The following is a 19,587-nucleotide window of genomic DNA, read 5'->3' on the forward strand; positions in this document are numbered from 1 at the left end:
TCAGATCTGACATCTTTCTCTGATGTTGATTGGCTGAGAGGTACTGTTACTATGGTAACTGTCGGAAAAAATGGGACTTGTCGGATAAACGTCCAACAAGTCTTTTCATGAAACGCCCCCCTGGACATGTATCACAAAGATTTCTATCTGAATAAAAGTTATGCCGAAGTTGCCAAATTGCACGATATTAAATCTGTAATGATATGGATTAATTTGCAATTGTGCCCATCCCCTCAGCATGATATGACTAAGACTAAGGTAGAAATATGTTATAAAACACTCAACTGGAATTCAAATGTGATTTTGTAATAAGCCTTTAATCATTTTGACACATTGCCCTAGGGCAGTTAAGAATTTGTATTGATTTATGAAAATCATGATTCAAATGTACAAAAATTATGGCTAACAGAAACTTTTCATTGACACTTTTCACTTGTGTATTCATAAGTTTCATGAGAAAGGTAACTCTACTGTGCAATCAAAGTACATACGGCGTCCAATTCATAGTGTTTGAACAATCCTTTGTTAATTTGAAAATTAGCATCAGACCATTACGTTTAGTTGGTCATGACATCAAGTTCTAGCAGTTAGTATATTACACTGTAATCATATTTTGGCCTTTATCAGACAATGGAGTACTTTGTCAATTCACCTACATTTTAGTATTAAATCTACTGTTCTTATGTACATATCTCAGTAAGATAGGAGTTAGGGAGGGAACACAATAGTTTTGTGACTCCTTCCCTATATCTAGTCTAACCTGATGAAATAAGTGTAGCCACCTTCCTTTAAAAGAAAAAAAATAACTCATCATGGGGACATAATCAGGATTTGTTCTGGATGTATGCCTATAGATGTAATTCACAGTTTGAAATATTGACTTCTTGATTTTTTTTTAACACAACATCATAATTCAAAATTAATCATATTATCTAATAGTTTAGGGTCAGAAATCACTTTTTGATATTCACTTTCCAACAGTAAGGTCTGTTGTTTGTTTCTGAAGACGAAGTGAACTCCGGTACTAGTCTTCTACCTTATTCTGAATGAACACTGTGCTACAAAACACAATCTTCTTAGTGATATCAAGCATTATTTTTTTGAAAAACAATCTACCAAAACTGGAATGGAAGATCGATTATATTTTTTGAATATGTCATTGTAACAGAAGATGTTAATTTGGCAATGAAATCTTAGTGGTAAGAAGAAAAACATACAAAATCACTTTGGCTGCAACCTATTTCCCAAAAAGTCTTCTCATCAGTCACTTCTTGACAGTTACAATATCTCTGAATGTCATATTAACTCTAGTATTCAAAGCTTTCTTCCTGACAGGCAGCGAATGGTACCAGTAAACATTAGTAGGATAATTCATCATGAGTAAACTCCCATGTTCTAGCTCCACCTTGACTGGTGGTATCTGTCGTTTGGCCTGAGATCCTCGGGCCTCACAATGCCTGAAGATGAAGTCACGGTTCTGTCCAAGAGACAGGGACGCTATAGGACTAGTTGCAACCAAGTCTTTCTCATCATCCCGATGTTCACCCATGTAGTTATTTCCATCGGCATACCTAGATGTAGACAATATGACAGAAATTAGTCACTTGGTCAAATGTTTGGGATATTTTAAAACTAAATTTTCATATATATAATTCACTAAAAAAAAAAGTTCATGCCTTGAAAGTAAAAGATTACAATCTGCCTACCATGTCAACTTTTCCTGTTAAATGGTAGATGAAATGAGAGAAAAATAAAAATGCCTACATGCCATATAAAAATGGGAGAGAAGACAGAGGGGAGAGGGTGTGATTTTAGTAACCTGAACAATGAGACAAAATAAAGAGATCGAAGTAGGGAGAGACATACACAGAGAGAAAAATCTATACAATTATTGAATCAAACCTTACCTATTGATGAGAACAAAGTTAAATTTGAACCCTGTAACCTCTTGAATCCTATCTCTAATTTCTATTAACAGTGGTATCCATGGTTTAGCTGGAACAGTCACTCCAGAATATTTGTATGTTACACCTGTATCACCATGTGCTACCTGCACAGATTCAGATAAAAGCAAATATTTGAATTGATTAATTTAACTTAATTTTTAATTATTAGCACCCAAAGCAAAGCTTTCAAGTAGATTAAGGAGAAACAAACTCTTGTCAGGGGACAATGACTTCTTTCTAAGTTAAGGAACACCCACAAAACTGAACTTCTTTTCTTACTTTTTAATTCACAGTCATCACTGAATGTTCCACTACAGGCACTACTGCTGCCTTGGTTTTAAATGAATAATGCTAAAATATGGAATTTATGTAATCATAATGTAAAAGGTTATAATGCATACCAGATCATTGCATGTGAGGGGTGAGGGGAAAAAGATGTTCTAAGTTGAGAACACATTAATATCTTTGGAATGTAAGAATATTTCACTACACAGTGCACCAGATGGAATAAACAATCATTGTATCAGAAAATGAGCAGACAACACTCATAGAAAAACAAGAAAATTGTAGAGTTAGAAATAGGACAAAACTGAAAATCACTCTTTCCCATTAATACTGCAATATAAATTTCATGAAAACTTTTTATTTTATTTTTGAAAATGAATTGATCACAGGTTCACAACTTGTTCAAATATTTTCTTTTATATTAATAATTGGTTTATAACAGAATACAAACTAGACGTTCAGCTATTTAAAAGGTATTGAAGTCATATGATAAAGGCTAACTTTTAAAACTTACCTGTTTTCTTGGAATATCATGCCACTTTCCATAAACTTTAATCCTTGCAAGATCACCCGTAAAATAATCTAGAGACTCCTCGCAACGTTGGAACAGAATATCTGCCTCTTTCTTTGAATACAGATGCAAGTAATCACAGTCAAGATTCTCGCGGAATATTTTTTTCTTTTGTGGGATATGCTGGAGTATCCTCAGATCTATTTCTGAAGATTCCGTCTTGCTATCAATTCTCAACCGTTTAGATATAGGTTGGTTCTTTTCATCCTTTTCTCCTTCATGATCATGTTGGCTACCTGAAACCAATCCTATCTCTGCAGGTTTCTTGACTTTCTTCTTTCTGGTGATATACTTATCCATAATTTATAATCTGAACTGTACGTGTGAATTCAACTCAGCATATTGCCAGCCTCTTGTTTCCTGTGGGAGGGAAAAAGAAATGAGATCTTTAGACATTCTTTATTGGACATCTTAAGCAAAGAGGAATAAGGCAACTTAATTGGGGTAGGCAGGATGGAAACTGTCACAATCAATGCAAAGAATTGATCTGTGCATGTGCAGATGCAGAAATAACCATGCTATATTTTACTTAGATAGCCTACAACTCGAAGTCGATCTAGACCAATATTTTCTGCTTCTGTTTACATTCGTTTCAATCCCAATCTAATGTTGGACTGACTTCGGACTGACTTGTCCCGGGTTGGAGTGATATCACCATTGAAATGAATCTGTGAATGGAATATAGACAGGACACAGTACCGGTATGTTGTACTATCATCCTATCATGATTATACCGGGGCGTATACCTGGAGCAAATAGAATCATGTCAATCCAATTAGTCTATCTTTCTTCTAAAATTCTCAAACAGTGTGCATTATATGAATGTATATATCTAACTCAACGATAATGAAGCTCCTCAAAATTGTCAGTGACTAAACCACTAGCTGTTTCCAGTTCCATAATCTTAGTCTAGAGCAAAACAACTATTATGCAATAAACATTAAGTTTTCTGAAAATACTAACGAAATATTTCGGCAAGAAAGATTTAGATATCTTCACGAGTTAGCAAATCATGAGTTTATTTAAATAAAAATATTTGATTCAAAGCACACAAAAAATTAATACAAAACATTAAAAAAATATTTAGAGAAAAATAATTTGAACTATATGATAATTTCAAAACTATTGATTTTATTTTCAATATTACCTTGAAAGATTGGCAAAACGATTCACTCAGCTCGCGCTCCGGCCTGCGCTGCTGCGCGAATTAAATAGTGCCGATATCTTCATTGTTTATGTTGACTGAGCTTCCACGTAGTCGACGGATGACGATTTTGATATTCAATTTTTCTAATTTTCAGCCAAATTGAACTGCAAGTATTTATTGTACGCATTTCAAAACCTTATCCTTGGATTGAGTAAGAGGAAAATGCGAAACATGTCTCAAGGAAATCAATGGGAAGGTGAGAAACTAAACTATGTACCGGTACAACTCGCGACTCGACAAGTCGAAGTGAGTCGACGAACGAAGCTGCCCGTGTCACCGTGTAACGACAGTTGAGTTGGTGTGTGACGGAGGCTCCGCTAGCACTGACGCCGTGCCCGTGGCGTGGCGCGTGGCCGGCCGTACATCATGCTTGCCTTCGGCCTTCTGAGGCTTCGGCTGAGGCTCTTTGCTTGGTCATTTAGACGCTTAATAAACATGATAACCGTCATTTCTGTGGATGGCATGGATGGGGTGTCCAAACTTCGCGGACTTTTCAAAAATAAATTTGTGGGTCAAAATATTCACAATTATTTATTAGGCCATGCGTTTTGAGTTGGGCCCATTTCCGTTACAACTCAAATTTTCCTCGAATATCGCACCATTTTATACAATTGTATTTTTTTCTTATGTTTAACATCCTTTACCCATAAAAGTATATATATTCTGAAAGGAAATTGTCTGAGGAATTCAAAAATGTAATCAGAAAAGGCATAGGGTAATGTCATAAAAAGTTAAAGGTCAAAATATGTGGAAAACTGTGAAAAAACATACTTCCCAATAAATCTGAGAATCAGATAAACTTTACACCCTATAGGGAAATAACATGCATATTTCAACTCTTTAGAGTGAGACCTTTCCAGTGATATATAACTTGTTGGGGATAACTCTACCAAAATAACTGGGCGCAATCATCTTTTAAGACCAAATTTCACATCACAATTTTTGCGATAAAAATGTATCAATGCTTGATTTACCCCTAAAATATTAATTAGTCTTGCCTTTAGTTGCATAAATACACTTGCAAACACTAACCAGTATATTATAATATATTTACTGTGGTTATTATGAATAAAAAATGATTTCATTTGACTCAAATTGTGGGATTTGTCACCTCTTGGCTCAAAGACCGGTGGACCACAGGTTGACAACTGAGAGTCAGGTTTAACATACATGTTAATATAGGAAAAATGTGAATGCACAATGAAAAGTTCTCATTACTGCTTAAGCATATCTAAAATTAGTGTCAACAAAAACAACTGACAAGTTATAAATAAATCCAGACACCTGGCAAAAATACTTTATGTTATTTTAGAGTGTTATATTTTAAATATACCCTCTTGCTCAACATTCTGCAGGACATGGTCTCTTGGTACTGGGTCAATTGAATGTCAATGCACAGAACATATTTCTATGGGTACATTTGCCTCTGTTTAGTTTAATCTTTGTACCAGTTTCATTCTCAAGTAGTTTTTTGTTTAGTTTTTTTTTATAATTTGGAAAAAGTTCTCTGAACACTTTTGTGCCAGCCAAATATGTGTCATTTACTGATTTATAGAAGCAGTGTGATGTAACATTAAGAAAAAAGTAAATAGAATCAGATGAGGACTTTATTGCAACAAACAAGTTTTCATTAATTAAAATTGCATAAAAGGTGTATTTATATCTATTATGTTACCATAGTAATCTGAAGATTCTGACACAAAGTTATCACTATCAGTCTACGCTGTCAATATTGAAACCATGAGGTCATAATTATTAAAACAATAGATTGATTTATCTCTGAAGCCTTTAATTAGTTTGTGCTTTTCTTTTTGAAATTTATGCAGCTTCTAAATTTTATTCAAGGTGTAACCCACAACTGTATTTTATTTCTCCTCATTTCCTATACATCAGACAGTTACAATTTCAATCATGTTAATTTCATGTTTTACATCAATTAATTATACTAATTAGCTTAATTAGGTACCCTTTAAACTTAAAAGTTCAAATTTGACCCACTTATGATTGAAGAATAAGCTAGTGAGCCCCAAAACTATTACATATTTAGGTACTGTGATGTTACACATTTAGTTTCTTAATGAAATGAAAATTTATGCTCCCCTCGTCATGCTCCCCTCGTCTACCACCATGCAAAAATGGCCAATTGATGTTACATAATTGCTAATTACTGGTAAACAAAGTAATCTCAAGTATTTCTTTTTCTTTTAAGTAATTGGTATAAAGATTCCCTTTAATATGATACCAAATATACCCATGTAGCACATGTATTTCAAGTTTTATACCATTAATTATTTCTGTGCTTGTCGTGCAAATGTAACGATACCACCTATTTGCGGGCCCAACTTAAAACACATCGCCATTAGGCCCTACCGGCAGTAGTAGAGGCGCTGGTCCAAAAATTGGGATTGTCCCAGAAAACAAGGATATCTTTATAAAGTTTATAAGGATATAAACCAAGACAAATTATGTCTTGATATAAAAATTGAGACTTTCCTTGTTTAGGACGTTTTTTCCTCCCTTCTCCCTACGGGACAAAGACAGCAATTAGGGGAATTGAGAGTGCTAAAAATAGATTCAGTGACCTCAATTCCCCCCAGTTCACCGTTTATTTATTATGACTTGCCGTCTTCCAATAATCTTGTTATGAAACCCGATATACATTGACTAGCACTCTTGATTGGTGTCGGCACTCAACAGGTGAATGAACTTTCCTAGATTCTTGTGTGAAGAAATCCTTATAAACTGAGACAGTCCCTGTAAACTGGGACAATCCCAATTTTCTGACCAGCGCCTCTACTGACCGGTATACAATTACTACAAAACCAATTCAAGAAATAGTTATTGACAGATGAGGGCAAGATCGTAAACTATCATTGACGAAAATGTGAAGTAGGTCATTGAGTTTCACCGGTATCGTGATCCGAAATTCTATTCCGATTGACGAATGCACGCTGTGCTGGGAAACCGTTCTGAAAAAAGTATGACCTCACTTCGCAGATGTCACAGTCAGACCAAAGTTTTTGTTGAGATTTAAACAAAAATTCAAGCTCAAAAGGCCGATTGACAACAAAATGTTATAGAATCAGTCAGTTCCACATTGAACTCACATTTTTATGATATCTGCTTGCAAATTGATGCTATCATTATGCTTGTTCAGGATATCAGGTTTCTTCGGAACGGGCGCTATTTCCCAATCTTTTATCGATATTTTCATGAATACTCAACTCAATAAAACTTTACGCCAAAGGGTAATTTTAGGTCGCTTTTTATGTTGATGTCAGATTTTAAGGATATCGGCTAGTCTTTGAGATAATGACATTCCTCGAACTAGGCGTGAAGTATGGACACATGCGAAGTTTGGTCTCACTGCCATATTATCATCCCCATTCACCGACGGTAGTCTGTTAGTGCGAGCCTCCATGCAATAAACGTTAATCATCATGATCATATCGCCCAATTCGGGCCTACTAGATGTTTGGTCTAGATTTTTATTTTATAAGTCTAGATCTAAATGACATATTATCTTGAACGAAAGGCCCACTATTTTCGTTACACTCTATTAAATCTTTCTTTATACTGCGCATATTCCAAGAAAGTGTGAGTACATTGTAGGTCAACCTTTTTGTGATTTCTGACATTCCAGGAATCTCAATTGTTCGAACTATTCGATTGTTCAAATGATCAAATGGCAAAATTAAAAGGGTATTCGTCCCTTACTCCCACTCATTCAATGAACAAGGTTATGATAACCTTGTTCTCAGCTCAGTTACATCTCCATTTGTGGCAAAATAAGGTTGACATTGTTTGGCTTATAAATTTTCTCTTTTTTACAAATGCTTGATTTTTTTATATGGTCAGTTCCCCCATGTCTGCGCGGTCTCCAAAGTCTGCGCACCCGCGTATCTGCGCGATTCTAGTTACAGAAGATCCGCAACGAGCACGAATTTTACACATGCACTACATAGACAGATATTCATTAAAAAAATCCTACTCAAAATGGTGGAAAATAATGAATTCAGGGCATTTCATGTGACGGCCTCAAAATGTAGCCTTTGTCATCAATTCCCCGAATCGTGTGCAAAGTGAATGAGTGCGCAGACATGGGGTACGATTTTTTTTTCAATCTGAAAATGACTGCCGGAGGTATTTTCAAGAAAATCCTATACTTTCACTTTTTAACGAGAAATTTGGTACACTTACTCTTGATAATATAAGGAACACTATTAACCAGAAGATTTTGTGAAATAGGAAGAAATTCATGTTAAATATAAACTCAAATTGTTAGGTGCGCAGACTTGGGGCCCACCATCATACTGTCCGTTTCGATTACAGCTTTTCATTATATTACTTGGCTCACAAGTAAATTTGATCCTTTGAATAATTTTTTCTTTATTAAAAATAGAGCATGAAAAATGAAAATTTTCTTGCCATATTAATTTCCACCATTAGAGGGCGTACAAAAATATGCCCAAAGTTCAAGAGTTTGAGCGCTCTGGTCAATAATAAAATTATTCTAAGTTACTAATTAAAATTAAATTGCAACTGTATGGAAATCAATAATTTTGGTCACAAAAGTGATATTTTAATGATTTTTTAAGTGTGTGCTCTAGCTCTATACAGCATTGGCATACCATAGTCCTACATGTACCTGTAGATTCTCCACAGGCAGGATGGTAGCAGTGAGCCAGTGCTAATCCTTTCTTCTTACACAACCCTTAAAACTTCTCCGTAAAATGAAGAAAAGATGTATCCTTGCCTCGATCAATACAAAATGTCAACACATTTCACATACCGGGTATTAGTGAAATATGAATTGGCAATTTTGTTTGTAAAAACTTTGTATACCTACCTCAGCAGGGTGCTACATAAGCACTTGCCCGATTGCCCAGGGCAAGTTAAAGTTAGAGTCGGGCAAGTGTTTTGAAGTAAAGACCAAAACAACTTGCCCGAATTGGACAAGCAAATTTCTCACAGTAGAATGACAAAAATTATGGTTGATATGATATTGAACCTAATTTTGGTCATGGCAGGCAAGATAAAATCACTTTGGAAAAAGAATGCAATTTAACAAAATAGATCAGTTCATGTCAAAAGTGAGAAAAAAGGTCAATGGTTTACATGTATGTGGTCAAAGGTCAATGGCCTCTGGGGTTAGTGGAACAAAATTGAAGGGGCTATCTTCTGAACATGTATTGTATACCATGCTTGTTTGGTTTCTCAGTAAGGTCTGAGTGTGCATTTAAAGCCTATTGCAATATAGCGCTTATCAACCGGGGGGGGGGGGGGTCACTTTGAGCCCCTTCCCCTGGACAAATGTCGTAATTTGCGATTCCTGGGTGCGTGGTTTCAAAATTACTCAACATTTTTTGTGAGCATGTCGGACCCAAAATTGCTCAAAAACGTGATTACATGTAAAAGGGGTACGCAAATTGTGTTTTTCAACCAAAAATCTTAACGGCGATTCCATAGGTTGGTGTGCATGAGCTCAATGTGTCTTTGTACTGTATAGCCCCCCTGAACTGTACATTTTATTTGTGTTTGCCTTGTTTATACTTATTGCTGATTTTTTAATTGATGCTGAGAGCTTGAGGCAAGAAATGCATTTGTTTTATATTTTTTGTTTTACACAGCCCAAGCCAGATCTCATACAGTTTAGTGAATACATTACCAATATACTGACCAATGTGTAACAGAGAGGAGGAAACTTCATAGAGTTAAACAATTTCTGGGGTACATTTGAAGCCCTTATATATATGCTTCAAGAAACTTCATAGAGTTAAAAAAATTTATAGGGTACATTTGAAGCCCTTAGATATACATGTATGCTTCAAGCTGATATATTGATTGCTTCTCAAATAAAATGTATTTGGATTGTACAGCCATTTTTGTCAAAAATGTTCCAACTAACCCCAATCTCCCCTATGATATGGAAGTGAAATTGTCATCTGAATTTCTTCAATCCTTTTTCCTTTAATTTCAATCTTAAATACAGATTTGAGGAAGAGAGCCAGGCAGCTGGAGAATGAAATAGACCTTAAATTGGTATCATTCAGTAAACTTGGGACCAGCTTTAGTGCTATCAGATCCAGCGATTTAGACAGGTGTGTACGTTCTTAATGTGGCACTCATGATAATAAAAAAGTTACATCGATATAGGTGCAATGAAAATTGTAGATTCAGCAGGGGGAGGGGGTAGAAATTTTCTTTACTTTCTCACTGCTTGCAGGAAAAGGGCAGATTGTTTCATTTATTAAGTGTCTCACATGTTAGAAAGTCTTGAAAAGGATGATTATTTTCTTTCTTTTGCATGATCGAAACATTGTGGAATATAAGCTGGGTCTGCACATAAACTACCATCATATGAGTATGAAAATAGACGTTTAACTATTTGTAGCATGTTCGAACCATCAGTATACAAAATATGATTTCACATAATAAATGATGAGACTTGTAATACTTATTTGCTTGGTTCATTCTGAAATATTTGATTCATAATGAGATTAATTGTTCTTCCAATATATCATGTTTTTCTTTTTCTTTACAGCACTTCAGATACTGCTCCTCTCCTAAATGCATCCAACAGCGAGCATATGTTTCACACAATGGCTATGGAAATTGAACAATTATTGAATAAGGTAAAATTACATCATTTAAAGAGACAAAAACAATTTATGGGCTACTTAACAAATGTTAACATTATCTTCCTTTTTTTATTGATTGGGTGAAAATGGCCCTGGTGCAGTAATGGTTAGTCCAAATCTATACAAGTAGTATAATTGGAAAGGAAATAAAATGCACTATAATGACACAGTACATAGGAACTAGTTTGAATAAATTGGCCTTTATTTTGACTTTGAAATCATGCATGTATGAAAAATCCCTATTCATAAATGATAAGATATTACTTTGGGTTCTTGGGTTCTTATTTTTTCTTCCTCAGTTATCAGATGTGAATGATAGAATGGCTGATTATGCTGGTAGTGTTTCAGTGGCATCTCCTAGTGCTGCTTTACTACACACCCTTCAAAGACACAGAGACATCCTCAAAGACTACACTCATGAGTTTCACAAGACCAAGGCTAACATTGAGGCCTGCAGGGAGCGGGAGGAGCTCATGGGTTCTGTGCAGAGGGAGATTGATAGCTATAAGAGCTCTTCCGGACTCAATAGGAGAACAGATCTCTACCTCAAGGAGAATGAACATATACGAAAGTAAGGCTAATTTGATCTCTGTTTGATTAAATTTGTAATAAAACTAAAGAACAAAACAAAGTTTGGATGGCTTAAACTTCAGATTTTGTTCAGATAATGTGTGCCAAAGGACAATATGAATGTATTTCTCATGGTAAAATAGGAAATCTGGTGTTGTGATGCAGCCTGGTATGATTTTCTTAAAATCTAACACCACTATTCAACAAACTTATCAGTCCAATATGAAATTAGTCTATTTCAATTTGGTCCAATCATCACCTGAGCCATAAGACCCATGTGCTAACTTGAATTTGTCTAATGATCAACTAGAACAACTGTCCTATTCATTACTAGAAGATGATCAGTTAATCATGATATTAAATTTAATAGTCGGGGGGGTCAACATATTTTGTGATAATCTTTAACTTGAGAGGTTCATACCATGTTGTTTAATAAGTATTTTGTTTTAAAGCCTTGCACAATTTTTGAGACCAAATTTATGTTGCCTTGAGTACAATTATAAAATTATGGAACACATGGAATGATGCAAAATCATAGCCAGCAATTTCTATCTCAAAAACAGTAAACAGACAATAAAGAAATGTGATACAGATTTTTTTACTGGTAATGTGTTATGTTATCAGAATCAAAAGAAGTGTGAAAAGACTTCAACCCCGTAAGAATAAATGTGCACGCTTATTCTGTAATAAACTAGAATGGTGTCAATAATACTCTTCTCAATGAACTTTCATTGGCTACCTGTTTCTGAAATAATAAAATGCGTTCCAAAAGAAACTGATCAAAGTAGCTTTACAAGGGCACTGCACAAATTTTACTCAATTAAAAATGAACAATATTTTTACACAGGCTAGCTTCAATAATCTTTACTAAGCACATGTCATAATTAAGAGATTGGATCAATCACAGAGAGGCTATAGCCCCACATATCAATTGGTTTCAGAATCCAAAGTCACAAAATGGTAAAAGAAAGACCAATGAAAATGATGGAGATGAGATTGAACAAACTTTCCAGTTTGTCACAAATGTTCTTCAAATGCATGATTAAGTGCTTGGCTTGATCACAAAGAATCTACAGAAAGTTAAAATCAAAATTTTAAATGAGTGGCCCAATCACGCAGCCTCACACAGATCCCTTGCGGATATCCTGGTAAGTGGAGGATAATCTGAACACAGTTTTTATCTGTGTGTGGCTGAGTGAGAAACACACAGCCATTTTGTGACTTTGGATTCTGAAACTTTGGATTCTCACATTATTTACCATCATATTTTAATTTTGTTGTATGTTTTTTTTTTTCTCTCTCTCTATAAATATACATGGAGTAATTTCGTTTTCTTATGTAATTGTGTGTATTAATTTTTAATGTGAAATGAATGAAATGAAATGAAACCAGTTGATGTGAGGGGCTATAGCCTCTTTGTGATTGAACCAATCTCTTAATTATTGACATGTGTTCTGAAACTAGCCTGTGTAAAAATATTGTTTATTTTGACTGAGTGAAATTTTTGCAATGCCCTTGTAAAGTGTGATCAGTTTCATTTGGAACCCAGTTTACATCATCAGATACTTGTTCAAACTCTGTCAACCACACACCTTCGTACATATTTTCACTATTTCAGTAACAGAAATCAACATACTGTACTCTCTTCATTTTATGTCTGCTCCTTCCTATGCCATTCCTAAATCCAGAAAACATGCTGGCTTCAATTCTTATCAATATCCTGCCCCTCCTCCCCCCCTTCGTCTTTGGAGCAATCTCCCTGAAACATGTCTTCACTAGACCTCTTCAATAGGCATCTCAAAACACACATGTAACCCTATGTTTCATGCCTTTAATGGTGTTTTGGATCATCTGGAAAAGTGCTATATAAGTCCAATAAATCCAGTCATTACTATCATTATTTTTTTTTATTATTGGAATCCCACAAAAAGTCCTTTTACACAAAATTAGCACTTCAAGGGCCTTTTTTCATATAGTTACAGTCAAAGTCTAACTTCCTGCATAAATTAGCATAATTACATGACTTGTAATTCGCATGAAATAAAAAGAATTTATTGAAATTTAGCTAGATTACATCATTCTCTATGGTAACTCTGTATTCTTTAAAAAATTGTATCATTATTTTATTTTTGTTAGTATGTTTCATGGTCTATTATTATGACTCTACACTTTAATGATAATACATCATCACATGGTTTCATATCGCATGGAACAAAATGTAAACTGAATTGTATTAATTTTCCTCTATAAGTATGATGATGATCACTCAGTTTTCCCTACTTTTTTTTTACATCTACCTACAGTTCAGAAAGAATTGCAGATGAAACAATAAGGTAAGCCATTAATCTATCATTATTATTGATCTTTAAATTATTTGTTATTACTCTGAATTATGAGATAGGAATAATATGATACCAAATTATGCTTGTTACTATTGTTCACTTTTATGTGAAGTAGAAGAAGTCAACATACAGGGTTTTATGTCAAGTTAATTTGAAAAAATATTCAATCAATTATTTTTCATGATTAACACTTAAAAGTCTTGTCTGGCTTTTATTGATGTGCTTTGACCAATTAACAAGAGAGATTGGTGGTTATGAACCTATGACTCATTACATATTGTTTGATTAATAATAATAATAATAAACAGTTCTTGTATAGCGCATATCACAATTATGAATAATGTCTCTATGCGCTTCCAAAGGACTTGGATATTATTACCCCAGCTGTAGCTTGGCTGCCGTAATTACTATGATTACAGCGCACACGCATTTCAAGGAATAAATTCCTGCCAGGTACCCATTCACCTCACCTGGGTTGAGTGCAGCACAATGTGGATAAATTTCTTGCTGAAGGAAATTACGCCATGGCTGGGATTTGAACCCACAACCCCCTGTTTCAAAGTCCGGGGACTAATTCACTGGGCCACAACGCTCCACACGTTTGAATAATAAACCATATCCTCTATATCTCTCTCCTGATAGTGTCGCCATGGCAACCAAGGAAAATTTGAGTGCTCAGAAATCAACGCTGAAGAAGATCTCTAGTGGCATGAATTCCATGGCCAGTATCCTTCAATAAAAGTTTATTTGATATTATATATCAAATAAAAAATAGGTTCTGGGGGTGTTTCACAAAGATTTAAGTCGCACTTAAATGCCGATGCGTACATGATATGCAACGCGCCATCGTATTGATAGATACCCAGTAGTCCTCATGACACGATCTGACCAATGCAATCAGGCCTTTCATACTGTACGCAACTCGGTATTTAAGTGCGACTCTAAGTCATACTTAAATCTTTGTGAAACACCCCCTTGGACTTATTCATTTGATTGCTAGCTTCCTCTTTCTTTCATTCATTCCTGTTTTTTCATTCAATCTTTTCTTTCTTTCATATTTTTTTAATTGTACAACGCCTACTCAGCTTCTTGCATGCAAGCTAATGGAAGGCTGAATGTCAAAACATTTGTACCGTGAACATGTACCGTCCACAATTTACCATTGCACAGTCAGGAACAAGGTGATGTTACTATAGCAATCATATTAGGAATCAAATGCATTGCGCTTTAATGCAGGTGCAATATGCATAGGGCTTTAAAATGTGCATTGCTGCTGCAGATCAGATGCACTTTTGAGGGATTTTGTTTTCTCTTTCAATAATTCTTTCTTAGATTAACATAGGGGAAAAATTGTTGTTATTCATATTTTCGCTAACTTAGGAGGTGTTGTACAACAAGAATAGTGAATATTCCTTTTCATGCAATGGTGTGACATTTCACATTTGGTTCAAGAAAGAGACACTCTATTAAAAAAAGAGTAGCCGAGTTGAATAGAGTATCTTTCTTTCACTTTATGCAAAATCTTGCACCATTGCATATTCGCTATTTGTATTTGTCTTTTTCTCCTCTCCCTCTTTTTAAAATCTGCCTTGCGTTGTTTTCTTATGTTTAGCAATTTTAATTTTTTTTTCTTTTTCTTTATTCATTCACTCATAGTTATGTGTTCAAACATATTTCATAGTTGTTTATTAATGTACTATTTTATGGAAACACAAAATTGTGCAATCTGTATCATATATTTGTTCTTTATATGGGATAGGGTGTTCAGTAGTAAACCCCCACAAATCCTTGATAATTTAAAGGTCAAGTCCACCCCAGAAAAATGTTGATTTAAATAAATAAAGGAAAATCAAACTAGCATAATGCTGAAAATTTCATCAAAATAGGATGTAAAATAAGAAAGTTCTGGCATTTTGAAATTTTGCTTATTTTTCACAAAATATTGATATGCACAACTCAATGATATGCAAATGAGACAGTCGATGATGTCCCTCACTCACTATTTCTTTTGTTTTTTATTGTTTGAATTATGCAATATTTCATTTTTTACAAATTTGACAGTAAGGCCCAACTTGAGTGAACCATATAGTATCAAAAAATGCTAATTCCATACGTTCATGGAGGAACAAAACTTTGTAAGACATGAAAATGAGGAGGAAATTGGAATAATTCATATTTCACATAATAAAATACAAAAGAAATAGTGAGTGGATGACGTCATCAGAGTTCTCATTTGCATACTGACCAGGATGTGCCTATAACTGTTTTGTGAAATTAAGCGAAACTCTACAATTTCATAACTTTCTTGTTTTACATCCGATTTTGATGAAATTTTCAGTGTTATGTTTGTTGGATTTTTCTCTTTTCATTCAAATTAAACTTGTGTTGGGGTGGACTTGTCCTTAAACGATTTATACACACCAAATGGGAGAGTAGTTGTCACCACATCTTAGTAATCTCTTTTTTAAACGGCCATAGCTTCCTTATCCCTGGTTTTTATATATTTCAAAATAAATATATTTTTAAAGATCTGTTTTTATCCTTTCACACTATTTGTATCACCAAGTTAGGATTCCCCTTTGTGATATGAATCAGAAATAGAGATCGAATGGGAGGGGGTATCTTTTCTCAAGTGAATTTAATTATTAAAAAAATGCAGGTTGTTTTTCCTTTAGTCTGCTACCCTAACAGATCGGTTTCCCGTGTTAAACAGCCTGATCCAGAGAATAAACCTGCGAAAGAGGAGAGATTCTCTGATTTTAGGAGGGGTTATTGCTGTGTGTGTCGTTCTGTTACTTTGGTATGCCTTCCGGTAGAAAAAACCTAAACATTAGATGAACTTTGTGGAGGAGGTATTGTGATTCGTCAGAAGAGATGCATATGATTGATCATTGTTGTAGGAGGAGAGCATTATATTGGACTATCATTGCATAGAGATTAATGTATTGCTCTGAGATTCTGATTGATCTCTTAATTGTAATTCAGAAGATGGATAGATGGAAGCATGCAGATGGTGTTTAATGTCAGCTGAACATGACTTAGGCCAGCAAGTGACTACATCATGTAAAACAGAGTTGTTCGTTCCACTGGAGTGCAGATCTTTTATTATTGCTAATAGTCCTGTGATTTTTATGCAGTCAAACAGGATTATTGCACTGTTCCTTTTAGGGACATGGGTCATTCTGCCATAGATCTAATAATAAGAAAAAATGTATTTGTGAGAAAAAATGCATTTGTGACCAAGTAGTGCAGCAAAGTCTATGTTGTCATTGTGAAATATGTAAGAATTTTACTTGAAAATCTTGTGTGGACAAAGAGCATCATTAATTGACAGTGGTTCTTGGGCCTGATACAACTCTATGCTGTTTAATGATGTGATGTTATGCCTTTATGAGCTGCATTGCTGTTCAGATCGATGGAAATTTGTAAACTAAATATATTCAATACCATGCATACAAATGATAAGGGACAAGGGGTCACTCTCATACAGGATGCTCATATATCGGTTTCCCTTTTCTATATTTGTGATTGGTGCATCTAGCAATATTATTAGTACGAGGAATCCTGCATTTGTGGGACTTCTAACTTAATTTGACCCCTTAAGTTTGATTTAAGAAAGAAAGGTTTTTGTACATATTACCCATAATCAGATTACATTGCCATAAAAAGTAGAGCTCAGAACATGCTGATGCTTCTTGACTAGTTGAAAATGGTTCAGACTCATTGATCAGTTTTGAAAAGAATATTTCATGAAGAATAATGTATTATTTATGATGTTAAATATTTAATGCAATAGCTTTCCAAGGTGTTAAAACGTAAGCTGTATTTGATTGAATAACACTTTAAAAAGTGATTTGCTCCAAAGACAAATGATGATGTAATTTAAGTAAAGAGTTAAAATTTTGGCTTCAGCGGCTCAGCGCAACTCATGATATTCATTGAAGAGCAATTGCACATTTAAGAATAATAAACCCTTTGTGCAAAAGGATAAACAATTAAACATTCCAGTTAGAGTATGTGCACTTAAAGTCTTGGGTTTGCACTGGCATAGCAAAACTAATTGATGCACATTCATAAACATACAAGTGGGGTGGTTTTGTGTGATTGCCAAAATCTGACTAAAAGTGTAATTGGTTAGTTGTGACATATCTTATCTTTAGAAAACTTTGAGATCTTGTTAGAGCATGGCCTCCTTTGGGGAATAAAAAGTAGTATTCTCTGCTCAAGGATTTTTTTTTTGTTCATGGCAACCCTGTGAAAACATTTTGAATTATGTGCCTGCTACTTATACTTCTTAATGAAAGTAAGGCTATAAAAAAATTAGCTGATGTAATGAAAATAGTAATTCAAATGGTTTCTTATTGGGGCTATGTGTGGAATTATAATACATTAATGTTTAATACCACCTAAGAATAGAAACCATATCAACAATTTCATGTATCTATTTTGTCTTTTCACTTTGTTTTTACTCCATGTATTGTTTTGTTACTCTGAAATAAATGTTGTGACATTTGACAATAGCAGCTTGGCATATTAACAATTACTGCAGTGCAGTTAAGTACCCTGTTTCATAACTATCAGTGAGAGTAAGATACTGACATAGTGTCATTTCATTATTTTATTAGTTTAACCTAAATAGAATGTCTCATCAAAAAAATATTTTCTACAGTTTTAGCGTAAACCAGGTTGTACATTTTTGGCTGTTCTCTGGCTGGAGGGGTGGTGAATCAACCCCTTTCCCTTGAGATCTGAGTCATAAAAATAGATGTAATCTACTGCATATTTTGTTTTCCCAACATAATTATTTTGTCTTTGAATTAATTAATTCTAATTTATGCATAAATCATAGGCTACTCTTTACTCTTCTTATTTGATCTTACATACAGTTCTTTTATGTGATAAAGACATTAGCTTGCCATATTCCAGCTGCTTGTAAGATTGTACATAGAGTATGAGCTGTTTTTTTTTTAAAGGAACCCCAGAACAACTATTGATGTGATATTATGTATTGCTTTGTGATAGATTTAATGTTCCCCCTAAAGTGGAATATTGGATGTTGAATCCAAGAGTGACTGACTTTTCAGGACTTAGAGGTTACTGTTGAGCTCAGATGCAGGAATTTTTAATTCATCATGACAACCTAGAAAAACGCATTGCACATTGTACTACTTCCTCTGTTTTAGACCATTGCTCATAAAATGTGGCACAAACATTGGTCTTGGGGTAAAATCTTTTCCAAATGTGTTGGAAACAACATTGCATGTTAATGACATAGGGTGGGGTCTTAATCACTTTCAGTGATATTTCTGGTTTAAACAGGTGCTAGGTAAAAATAGAATATATATAAAAATATGAAAAGAATATATGGCAAAATTTTTTACTGTTATTTAAAGGATTCTAGTAGTTATTGTTCAGAGGAATGTTTCATATTTAGATACCTAGGAATAAGAGCCTTAACCATGTCTTTATACCTAATGGCAAATGCTGAAGTGTATAAATTGTCCTGAAACTGACATTTCTTGATTCTCACTTTTTCTTGCAAACCAAGAAAGTGATTTTTTTCTTTACTTTTTTCTCACAAAGTAACTGTGTGGAAAATGTTATGTATCTTTGGCCAACAGTCGAATAAGACATAATTGTTTATTATGTATTCTCAAATTTCAGAGTAATGTATATTTGCTATGTTTTAGATAAAACACTATTATTGTATATGTTTACTTGGAAATCAGTGAAATGAGATAAAAATTATATATTATTAAAATATAAATACAATATGTTAAATACCTAGCATTTTTAATTTTGTCATACGTGTGTATCAGGGGCAACACCAAGTATTATGATTGGGAGAGGGCATTGGTAGCAAGATGAGCTAAATGTCACATTTTTTCTATGAATTCATGTTGTAGAGTATTGTCACCTGCCCCATACCTCTCTCTTTTTTAAAACTTCTCTTCCTTTATTACCCCTTTTCCTGTGTATTTTCTCATTATACTTTAAAACTAAGGGAAGGGGGGGGGATGGGTCA

General features: G+C 34.4%; 2 protein-coding genes across 6 annotated transcripts; one reads left to right on the forward strand and one right to left on the reverse strand.

Annotated features, from left to right (window-relative positions):
* Nucleotides 1-902: 902 nt before the first annotated feature.
* Nucleotides 903-3,982, reverse strand: LOC121409081 (DNA oxidative demethylase ALKBH2-like). Of its 5 annotated transcripts, none has more exons than XM_041600890.1 (4): nt 3,950-3,982; nt 2,746-3,162; nt 1,908-2,050; nt 903-1,571 (listed from the first exon to the last, which is right to left on the reverse strand). In XM_041600890.1, exons 2-4 carry the CDS (start codon nt 3,100-3,102, stop codon nt 1,265-1,267), a joined length of 807 nt encoding a protein of 268 aa, XP_041456824.1. In that variant the 5' UTR covers nt 3,103-3,162; nt 3,950-3,982; the 3' UTR covers nt 903-1,264. The 5 variants fall into 5 exon arrangements, with proteins under 5 accessions (XP_041456824.1, XP_041456825.1, XP_041456822.1 ...); XM_041600891.1 differs by lacking the exon at nt 3,950-3,982 and adding an exon at nt 3,766-3,803; XM_041600888.1 differs by lacking the exon at nt 3,950-3,982 and adding an exon at nt 3,645-3,745.
* Nucleotides 3,983-4,000: 18 nt separating this feature from the next.
* Nucleotides 4,001-18,793, forward strand: LOC121409082 (Golgi SNAP receptor complex member 1-like). The gene is made up of 7 exons (XM_041600894.1): nt 4,001-4,205; nt 10,002-10,110; nt 10,554-10,644; nt 10,950-11,221; nt 13,524-13,553; nt 14,205-14,287; nt 16,254-18,793. Exons 1-7 carry the CDS (start codon nt 4,172-4,174, stop codon nt 16,376-16,378), a joined length of 744 nt encoding a protein of 247 aa, XP_041456828.1. The 5' UTR covers nt 4,001-4,171; the 3' UTR covers nt 16,379-18,793.
* Nucleotides 18,794-19,587: the final 794 nt, after the last annotated feature.

The sequence above is a fragment of the Lytechinus variegatus genome, chromosome 2 (genome assembly GCF_018143015.1).
Source record: "Lytechinus variegatus isolate NC3 chromosome 2, Lvar_3.0, whole genome shotgun sequence".
Classification (NCBI taxonomy): Eukaryota; Metazoa; Echinodermata; class Echinoidea; order Temnopleuroida; family Toxopneustidae; genus Lytechinus; species Lytechinus variegatus.